This window comes from Centroberyx gerrardi, chromosome 22 (genome assembly GCF_048128805.1).
Source record: "Centroberyx gerrardi isolate f3 chromosome 22, fCenGer3.hap1.cur.20231027, whole genome shotgun sequence".
In the NCBI taxonomy this organism is placed as follows: domain Eukaryota; kingdom Metazoa; phylum Chordata; class Actinopteri; order Beryciformes; family Berycidae; genus Centroberyx; species Centroberyx gerrardi.
In genome coordinates, this window is record NC_136018.1 from 7,130,330 (window position 1) to 7,141,608 (window position 11,279).

General features: G+C 42.5%; 1 protein-coding gene across 1 annotated transcript; it reads right to left on the minus strand.

Moving 5' to 3' along the window:
• Nucleotides 1-1,428: 1,428 nt before the first annotated feature.
• On the minus strand, nt 1,429-8,027 carry dselb (dermatan sulfate epimerase like b). Its single transcript, XM_071915046.2, has one exon. The coding sequence runs from the start codon at nt 7,095-7,097 to the stop codon at nt 3,465-3,467; it is 3,633 nt and encodes a 1,210-aa protein (XP_071771147.1). The 5' UTR covers nt 7,098-8,027; the 3' UTR covers nt 1,429-3,464.
• Nucleotides 8,028-11,279: the final 3,252 nt, after the last annotated feature.

An 11,279-nucleotide genomic window follows, 5' to 3' on the forward strand; every position in this document is an offset into this window, starting at 1 on the left:
TTACTCAAGGTGCTACAGAGAATTAGATTATAATGTAGCTTTTCATCGTTTCCAGTACAGAACTGTACAGAATGTAATGATTATGTACTGGTTATGAAACATCAAAGATAATCTATGAGCCTTGTAGTTTCATTTAAATTAGTTCTCAGAATGCCTGCAATTCTGCTTCCTATAATCAGACATCAAAGATTTCCATACAGCATATTTGGCTTTCTGTGTAGTATGCAGTTTTAGATATTTTTCAGATGAGAAATACTGAGTAAATACTACGGGAACACACTCCAGTATTAGATTTATTTAAGAAACTGTATCCAAGATAAAATTATACAACAGTATTGAACTAATCAGCAATGCTTAAATTATTACATTTCACCTGGGCAGAGACTGGAGATGTGAACTAGCTTTAAAACTACAAAAATACAAGGAAAGGGATGTTTTGTCCTGTTGAAGACTAACAAAAACAAATTCTAAGCATTAAATATGTGCTCCATCATTTGAAAAACATGACATCTAAACTGACAAAATGGTTTTTACTATGAAAGAAAGATGCATTATGCAATGTAATTGAAGTTATTAGTTACCTTAACACCTTTGCTTAAAAAACTGCAACATTTAGAAGATCAAGCTGTCTATTCATTGTGTTAGATTATTTATGTACCGATATATTTCCACCGATATCGCTTCCATATTCTGAAGTTCAGAATGAAACAAGGTACTTAACAACCAGCGAAGTGCATGTCCAAACTTGTAGAAACCTCCCTCCAAATGCATTTGCATAAGGTTTTTCAGTGAATAATGTGTCTTTGCATGGAAGGATTATGCATGGAGGGTCCTGCCAAGCATTAGAGTGTTAGAGGAGGGATCAAGAACAAATGAGTAATGAAATGACTGACTCATTGAGCCCATTCTGAGACATGAGAAACGGAATGTGCTCTCCATAAGCCTGCTCCAGTTAAGACATGTTTAATGCGCCTGAGTTCCCATCCTAGTCAGACAAGTAGCATGACATAAGAATTTCCTGACAGGTTTTTAATTATTGGCTCCTCCATGTCACCCATATAAGCAATTAGGCTTCTGTCATCCATGTCCAATAAAATGGAGATTTCTCTATTGCATCATTTTCCAGTATAGAGACATCTGCATAAGTAGACATTTGGGTTAAAAGTAACCATAGCGAAAAGGAACCCCATGTACAAATTAAAAGCTCTTGCTACTGGGTAATATCTATTTTACTATTGTAGTGATAGATAATAGCTTGGCTCAGCACGAGTACAATAACTGCACCAAATGAGATATGTTATATAATCATGGTACATGCTATAATCATGGTGCAAGAAAGACTGATATGTTGTTTTACCCTTACCCTTATTACGGTTTACATAATGTAACAAAATTCACTAGGTTCATGAAATGCATCCAAACAATCACTGGTTGCCAATATATTTAGGAATTTATTATTTTCTTTACATTATCTCCACCTTCTGCTCCAGAGCCCACAGAAAACAGTTGTAAAGAAATGATTGTAATTCAAGGCCACAGAAGCAAGGAACCATATCCCCACGAGCAAATACAAAACAGAGTTGGTAACAGGATTGCAACACCAAAGTGAAAGCATGTCTGCCAAGTCTACACATTCAAAGACCACAAACATCAAACGGGTTTTCCAGGCAGTCAAGGGTTTCAGTGTTCATAGAGAAGAAAACAAACAGGACTGTTTCTAGCTGAGAAAAGATGGATATTTCCAAATGGCCACAGTATGTTTTTGTTTACAGATGCAATGAAAGTCCATAAGTGTGTATCATCTGCATATTACATATGATCCATTTACAGAATTTTTTAATTATTTAGCAAGACAGCATCAAAGGTTACTGAAGAGCATACATTTTTTGTGCCCACAATATTGGCCAACGAGCATAACATCACAGAGTAGAAATGGTCTCTGACTTTCTTAGCTATACTTAATATTCATCTCCAGTGCAGTCCGCTGCCTGCTGAACCCTTTCAAGACAAAGGCCTGAAAGATCATTGGATATCTGATTGACCACGACAGGAAATGGAAACTTATGCTGTTTGCATTTCCTCCAGGCCCCAGTGAAGATAGCGCAGCAATAAAACACAGGGTAAGCCTCAGTTATGGCATTTTGCAGATTAATATGAGTAGCTGAAGGGGATGCTTTGGAAATTGCTTTGACTAGAAATGTGTCAAGGCTGACAGTTTTTTCAGTTTGATCCCTATTAAGCACTTTCCTCTGATCTAATTCAATAAATGCCAAAGGGAGTTATAATAATCATATTCATTTCTGATCCTTTGGGATATGTGTCTTTGGAACCCATAAATACTTCTAACTTTCTTCCCTTTCTTCCAGACATAATATCTTTAGAGGCTTATATTTCCAAGCTAATTGAGCACACACAGTAAAAGTGAACATTAGAGGCTTGGAAAATGCACAGAATCCCACATACAATCAAGAGAGTCCCTGTGAAAGTGCTAAGCCACCAAAATGCCATGACATCTTTGAGCTTCAAATAAAATTCCTTGATGACATTGTCAAACTACTAGTGTACATTTATATGAAAATACAATCCACATTATTTATATGTCTATATTAGAGCAATAAAGCACTACTGTCATCTTTTTCTCAGCTTTGCAAAAAGAGTCTATACATTGCAGCATTTTATACATTTCTTAAAGGGAAATAGCACTCAATTAAAGTGTTCACATATATTAAAATTTATGACAGCCAAATTAGTTCTTGTGAAAATGAACAACGCTCGAAATAAATAAATATCAATCTGACTTGGATATGTAAAATGTTGGATGAGGTCTCACTTTATAACATGATATCTATTATGAATCAATAAATATCCCTTTATGCCCAGAAAATAATTTCAGTAAATTGGGTATATATTTTGCACAGACATTTTCTGACATCACAGATTGGGGATAGGACACACACTTTTGTCTTTCATTTCTTGCTAAGAAATACAGTGTAGAATCATCACTAAGAGAGTGAACGGTCCTAGGACATAGCAAGAACATATTTTAAGCTGAAATTCAGTGGCATTCCTCTTTAAGACGCAACTGCATGTAAGACAGCGAAGGTCCAAAATCTCACTCAATAAAAGAGTGCTAAAAGTAAGTGTCAAGGGATGCTGTGGGGAAACATAAAAGAATAATAAAATGATTAAAGCTCCCTTCAACTCATTTTAATATAAAACATTTCTCCCTCGAAAACATAGGTTGCCATAGTTAAGTACAACACCTCACATACACCCAAACAAACACAAGTAACAGAAAAAACTCGGAGACGATAATGCTACCCTTTTGTTTTCCTTTCCTCATCTGTAACAACTTCTTTTACATTTAAAGTCAGTGCAAAATACAATTTTACAGAACTCAAAGAAAGAGACTGGCAGCCACAGTAAACAAGACAACTCAATATCAGCTGACCAGCAGCGGTAAGTTAACTGGCAAACCTGGTGTAACCAAGCCTCTTCATCACACTCCCACACGTGTCCTCTATCAGTCTGATGTCCTTTCGAGGCATATTTTGTCTCCATATGTTAATGTTGGCTGGTGAAATGTCTCCCTCATACATTAGATTGTACAGGTTTGTAGAAGTGGTAAATATAAGTTGGTTGAGGGCTGCAGGTGAGACAGGAACCCCCAGGAATGTGTGTATCCTCTCTGCTGTTTCCTGGGGGAAGTTGACCACGTCCTCAAACCTCACTTGGAGGTAGGCCTCCGCTGGCAGGCTCTCACTGACCCTCAGCACTGCTGCAGTGTGAGCCAGCCACAGATGGGCCAGTATGAGGACAGGGTTGCTCTCTGAACGGGACAGGAGCCTCTGGATCATTCTAAACTCCGGTGCCACAGTTGGGCACCCATCCCTAACAGCGTCCTCCTTGAATATCAAGGAAAGGTGCTGGGGGATGTTCTTCAGGGAGTAGAGGCTGGGCTTGCTGTTATACACCATGAGATAAATCCACGCTCGAGGGTCTCTGACCAAATAGATGCTCCTCAGGGACGGGCCCACAGCCTCCTGAATGAAGGGCAGTTTGAGCGCCCAGCTCCCGCTCCTCATGTTGAGCACAACGCGGGCGTTAGGGTATTCAGCGACGTGGCGTCTCATCTCCCTAACGTATTCCACGTCTCTGTCCAGACTGGCTCTCAGTTTGCCCTTCAGCTCAGATGCTGGCTCCCTCCGCCTGGTCCTTTTCTTCCTGTCCCTGGAGGGGCCGGCTCTCTGGGGCTGTTTGACCCTGTTGCCGTCCACCAGCTGAATGTTTTGCAAGTGCAGTTTGGTGTTGTGGACCAGCGAATGCAGCCAGCCCTGAATGATTTTAAACCGTCCCTGCACAGCGTCTGACCTTGACCACTCGCAGGCGTCCACCATGGAGTCAAACTCGAACTCTGTCTCTGGAATGTCCACGTGCTCCGTGGGAACTCTTATGTAAACAAAGTCAGAGCTGTTGTAAAAAAGGTGCTTGAGTATTTCCGATCCCGAGCCAGGAAGGGTTGTTATGACGACGGTGGGGAGGGGGAGCCGATGCTGCTCATACAGTCTGATTTGTTTGTTTACTTCAGAGTTGGCACCCGCACCTTTCCATTTTACCCCACAGAGAAGCTGATCACAGCTGTTAGAGACAAACAGCAGCTCAGCTATCCACAGAATAAGCACAGACAGGAGAGCATAACGCATCAGTCTGCTGAAGCAGACATAAAACTTCCTCTGCATGGTCAAAAAGCCTATAGCCACACAGAGAACAACACCTGCTATCACATTCACTGTAAATCCAAAATCAAACAGCTGATTATCATTGTTGATTTGTTTGGGGATGAGTTGTGTCCCAAGGCCGTATCGAGTGATTTGATGTCTATCCTCCACTTTAGAATGACCTCCGAATCCTAAATAACTTAACCTAGCTCCTATGTCTTTGTAGTTTGTAGCAACAGAAACTATCTTTTCGGTGTTATTTATGGTTAAAGAAAGCCTCACTCCATTCTTGCTATTGTCCATAAATCTACAGTTGGACACTTTGACATATGGTCCATGCAATACATAAGCTACTCTGCTGACTGTGCCTGTCATTGGAAAAGTGACATTGACATACTGTGTCCACCTCTTCTTAAACTCAGCCGCCTGCTCTGCCTCCTGTATCCTGGTATCAGGGCTGTGACCCTGGGTGTCGAACCAGAACATTTTATAATGGGCATCCCACACATCCATCATCGCCCCATTATATTTGTCCATGAATTTAAACGGAACATACTTAAAGTCAATGTCGAGGTTGTGAAAGAACGCACTGAGTGAGTTCACAGGTGAGTCATCCCACTTCTCCACATGGTCAAGCACCAGCAAAGTCTGTGAGTTGAGCAGAACCAGAGCTCTGTACACGCTCTTCAGTCTCATGGCGGGGGAGTAAGCTGACACTGCTTCCCCGCTCACAAACATGGTGTCTCTGTGTGAGGAGGCAACAATCACCTCCCCTCTAGCATCGCCCACCCCCTCATCAGTCCAGCGCAGCCACTTGGCACACTCCCCCAGCTGGCCCTCCCATGGACTGTTGCACTGGCTGGTGGGAGAGGGGCTGAACACCAACACATTGTTAAGATAGCTGTACTTTGGACCGTATAGCGCTTCAGACACAAATACTTGTCCGTTAGGAGCAAACGTGAAGGAGTTCTGGTCCGGGTGCTCGTGGCCTGGGTTGAAGCTGTTCCAGCCATCCACCCAAGAGTAAGGCTTGTCATGGACAATGTCGTACACAGCACGGCCACCCAGCTTGCCAGACTTAAAGGAGACAAATGTATTACCCTGGCCGTTGGGCAGGCCTGACCCATAGGTAACCACACCCCAGTTTGAAAAAATATGCATCCTGGCTTTGCCAAAGCTGTGGGGAGGCTGCGGTGTGAGGTGGGCATTGTACCAGATGTATTCTGTATGAAGAGTAGTCCAGCGCTGGGCAGAGGACTGGCCCATGGGGCCATCCTTGGGTCGATGCTTTCTAATCTGTTGAGCGAGCCAGTTACCCGTTCCATTCCTCATAACAAATGTGTCGAGGAAAACAAGTTGGCTCTCTGGCCCATAAAACCAGTTGTAGTTGGAATCTGCTATGCCAACCGTTCTCTGAAACCCCGGCAACAGAGTGGCATAATAAAACCAGAAGTGCCCCCGCAGCCAGTTGTTCTGCATGTTGTCAATGTTGAAATGGCGCTGAGCTAAGAAGACATATTGTGTGATAGACTTGGCTGTGTAGCTCCCATAGGCGACTCCCTCATCCAGCGACCCATCAACAACATGGTTTAGGAGAAACATGGTTTTCTCCATGTAGTTCACTGACACTTGTTTCCAGATCATCGACTCTGGATCATCATGTGTTCCAACCACTATCGCACCAGTCAAGATGGCTAATATGTTAGTGGTCTGATGGTTCTGGAGATACTGTTTCCCCCACCCCCTGTACTTAGACAGCTCATACAGCTCCTCTGTCTCAGAGCGAATTCTCTTGAGGTAAACGTCCCGTCGCCGTTCATCCAGATAAGAGTAAATAAAGTCATAGGCAGTAGCAAACCCAGTGAGAGAGTGTGCCATGGGCACCTCATCATTAGGGGCACTGGTCACCTTCCAGTCTGGGTAGTCAGCCATCCTATCCATAAACTTAATAAGAAACTGCAGGGCACCAGACTCCTCTGGGCACAACAGGCAGTAGAGAGCCAGGGGAGGCAAGTTGTTTCCATAAATCTCATTCCACTTGCTTGTAAACTCCTCATGTTTTGCAGGAGGCATGTAAATAGGTACATTAGATAGCATGGTGAGAACAGCCGCACGAATTACTTTAAATATGTGGCTGTGGGTGGTAGAAGACCTTTGCCTCAGGTGCAGGACATCCACTTGGTTAAAATATAGGTTAGGATGGGAATCAGCGGACTTGAGTTTCCACTGCTCAGTTGCTTTCTCTTGTGTAAGCTTGACCTGCAGCAAGTCATCTGTAAAAATGTCTTTGTCTGTAGCATTAAAGACCCCAGAAAAAGCAGTTCCCACTGCAAACAGTGGTAGGAAAAACACAGAATATACAACCCAAATAATTGCCATGGTGCAAGGCTTTTTTGATAGGCTACTGTATTTTTAAAACTAGATGGCTGATGGTTTCCTTGGGGAAAAATATGTTGTCGTAACGTCCCATAACTTCAGGTGTGACTTCAGAGGAGATGTGGCTGGCTGAAAGTACCATAGTCCGTAACATGGATATTTCATATGACAGTATGATCCAATATCAATCTGCCCCATGCATGATAGAAAGAAAAAAAAACTTTACACTTGTCCATAATTTGCAAAAAACATCATACAGACAAAAGAACAACCACTATCCATATCCACTTGTAACAGTCTTGTAAGAGTCTGCAAAGGCAACAAAACATTGTTAGTGCGTCCAACACCTGGCAACGCATCCAATAGAAATGTCTGAGGGAGAAAAGGTATTTCTGTTGAATTCAATTCCAAAAAATCGTTGGATTATGCGTGCATGTTCTCCTCCATCCTCATAGTAATGTGGGTGCTTGAGAAGACTGGCATCCCCCCCTGCGAGCGCCAGTAACTCATATTGATCTCCTTCCCAAAACATTTCCTCTTGGACAAACATCAGTCAGCCCCAGTCTGTGTCCGGTCCAATCACAGCCACCCAAAGGCTCCGTGTGCTGCCCGACCGAGCTGCAACATCCATGAACATGAACCACAGCAAACAACGCATCTCCGCGGATAACATTGCTTGATATCCCCAATGCAGAGACTAATTTCGGCGCTTAATTTTGCGGGTCTTAGTCGGGAAATTGATCTGTTTCCATTGCTGAGTCTGTGTGAGTCCCCTCCTTTTTGTTTCACGCTGTATTTTCCGCGGTTAGTGTGGTGAAGTCCGAAAAGAGGAAAGTTGTCGTCACTCCTCAAGTATTCAAAGAATGAGACATTGCCCGATTGTCCTCAGGAAACTGTGAATGCATTCGCAAAAATGATGAATATTCCGCGGGCAGACCCGTCCAGTGCAGATGTTTACGTACCCGTTGCCTTCTGGGACATACTGCATCTCAAAAGTATCGCTGTGTATGTGTGTAATCTCCGGACGCGTCTCCGCTGTGTCCTCCCGACTGTTCAACACAGGCAGTTTGATTGTTTTCCTGCATCGGATGGAAAATTTACACTGTACAAACTGTAGAGGGAGCCGTGACTTCAGCAGCCCGGCCTCATCTCTCATGTAGAGTGGGGATGTTGAATATGCATTTTATAAAATCATTTTTTTTCTCAGCGGTGTTACTCTTAAGTGGCTGTTTGATTGATGGTACGTGAAGTTGGGCTACTGCAAAACACCAAAGCTGAGGCTACAGAAGGAAAATCAAACAAGTGTTGATAAAACATGAAGCCCCTGAAGGGCAGAGATACATTTTGACCAGAAAAAATTGCCCTTTTTAATGTAATTTACACCAATCTGGCACTATTTTATTTTTATTCAACGTTTATTTAACCAGGCAAGTCAGTTAAGAACAAATCAAGGCAAGTCAATTAAGGGCTCTTGATGAGGAACTGGGGGAAAGTGGACAAAAAAATCCCCGAACAATAAAAACAATAATGTTGAGATACAGGAACAGAAGCTTGACAGACACACATGTGGACTTGGAGACAGTAAACAGCATATAGCACCATCAACAACAGGGACACTACAAAAAGCAATTACAAACATACAGCAGCACTGAGAAAAATAGTACTATTTACTTTGACACACAATCTTTTTCAAAGATTTGTGCACCGTTTGACTTTTTCCATTCCCATTTGCGGTGATACAATATAAATTTATATTATAAAGATTACAAGCATTACAGGATATATCTCATCAAGAGATTTCATTTGAAATATACCTAATTTATGCCCAAAATGTCCCTTTTCACTCTTTATCTCCAACCCCTCGATATGCCCAACAGCATGCCTTTGTAATACATTTCCTGAGGCAACATTAAGACACCTAATAACCTTAAAAGCCTCTATAGGGTCCCTTCTAGAAAAGTGTTACATTAGTCTTTCCTAACACATGGCGTTGTGGACTCATTGATCACCTCCTTCTGTTGCCTCCATGCAAGTTACGTCATCTTCATTTCATGATGGATAGCTCGCTCTATCCAGCTCACATGTGTGTACCGCAGCTTACATGCTATCCCATAGGGAGCACCGTTGCATGATGCATTTCTTCACGATTCGCGGATGCACACACTACAGGCACACAGTTGCTCTTATCAGGATCACTGCAGGGAACACGCACAGTAATCTCCCTCAGGACAAAACTCTTCCACATGCAGGAGAGATACACTGCAAAAAAAAAAAATCCCCATCTTAACCAATGACTGATATGTTAAAATAAGTCAGATCACTCCATTAACTTCAGGATTCTGTCACTTGATTCAAGAAAAGGCTTGAAACAAGTTGATTTGCATTGGAAACAAGTTAAATGATTCCACTCCCCTTACAGATTTTTGAAAAAATAGATGTTTGGACACAATACCAGACTAAATCTGGTATTGTGTCCATTTTTTTGCAGTATACACTCCTCTGCTGTATCCTCTGCAAAAATATCCATCTTAAAGAGGGAATCAGCACCAAATCACATTTTTGGAGCTGTAAACACACTTACATGGCTGCTATACAGCAAATAGCATTACTTCTGCACTTAATTAGAACATTTTAGGAAGCAAGTCCTGCATCCGCTTCTATGGCAGAAAATCATTGCACTGTTCTCTGTGGGCTGAAACTTTCAACCCTGTTGCACTTCTGGCCAAACGTCAACTTGTGATGTCACGGCAGGTATTTTGCCTTTGACAGCAAATTCTTTGCGAACACAAAATTGTTGCCGGCCCTAAGTAGAGATGAGTGATCCGTTATCACAGACACACACCCCTATTTGCTCTCACTCCCCACTCTTTACTCTTTATGCATTCAACAAGATGTTTAATCTAGTGTCGTGGAGGCTGCATTTGTAATTTAGCACTTTGGCGGCCCCAAGTAGCAGCAGGAGATAGGTGTTTGACTTATAAGACAATGTATTTTTACATAAAATCTTGGATAGTGCAGCTTTAAAATGTATTTTTGTCTAAAATAAGTGAAAAATCTGGCAGTAGGTTAGAAAATTGTTTCCAGTGCATTTCAACTTGGATTGAAGTAAGTAATGCCTTATTCCACCTTGTTTTGAGATATGGAGAGTTAAACTGCATAGAACAAGCCCACTGGATAACATTTTCCACTAGTTTTAAAACTGAATGACACTAAATGATGTGTTAAAATGGACATTTTTTGCAGTGTACACTCCTCTGCAGCATTTCACTTCCATTAATTGTCCATCTGTTCAACCTCCAAGTTTCTCAACAGAATACCGTTGACTAATTTGATCTCAGTTTAGTCCCCTCCACTTCCATTATTTCCTGTCTTCACTCCTCCTCCAAATGGGCTCTCTATATGAGAGCGAAAAGGAATGTTTGTTTTTTGCGGATGACTACGATCCTTTGAAGTTGTACTTCAAAACGTAACTGGAATAACTTCTAAGTGTCAAAACACCACATCTTGATTCCTCCCGTCAAATGTGTATTGGAAAGAATGAGCCTGACTGAGCATGCTAATTAGAGGAAGCCTCGGTGCGGTGAAGTGATTGAATGATGTCAACCACAGTAAACTTACACTCTAATCACTGTTATCCACAGCTGTTTGTGCCACAGGTTGAGCAGGAGGTCCTCAGGTTGTTGCTTGGCGCTGGTTGCCTAGTGACATCTCAAGCCTCTGATCAGAGAAGATAAATGGTAGATTTCCAAGAACGTGTCAAACATGGATTGTGAACACACTGTTGATTGACAGGTGGCAGCAAGTGTCCCCATGCCTCCTTCCCCTGCTGTTTATGCTGGGTGTTTGAAGCATTGCAAGCATTGGCTTTGCTTGTTGAGTAAAAAAAAAACCTCCGGCCATACGTATTGGAGAGGGAGGTGTGCACAGACAGCCGGTGCCCTTATTAAAAATGTGCCATGCTGGGAGCAAAGGGAGGAGTGAACTAGGCCCTTGAAAGACTCCCCTCTTTCTTTCCCTGCAGAGAATTTCAATTTCCCCCCAGAGTCTCGGGCTGCTCAGCATGCCTGTGTCCTGCATCAGGCCCTCTGGGTAGAGGCAGAGGGAAAAATTGGCTACAACTGTTTCAAGTTTCAAAGATGGCTTCAGCACCTTCTGTGAGGCTTGTCTGTCAATCACAGCGGTCAA

What these genes read in the sequence shown, in the direction of transcription:
- dselb (XM_071915046.2), bottom strand. Translation starts at nt 7,097, where the DNA reads ATGGCAATTATTTGGGTTGTATATTCTGTGTTTTTCCTACCACTGTTT.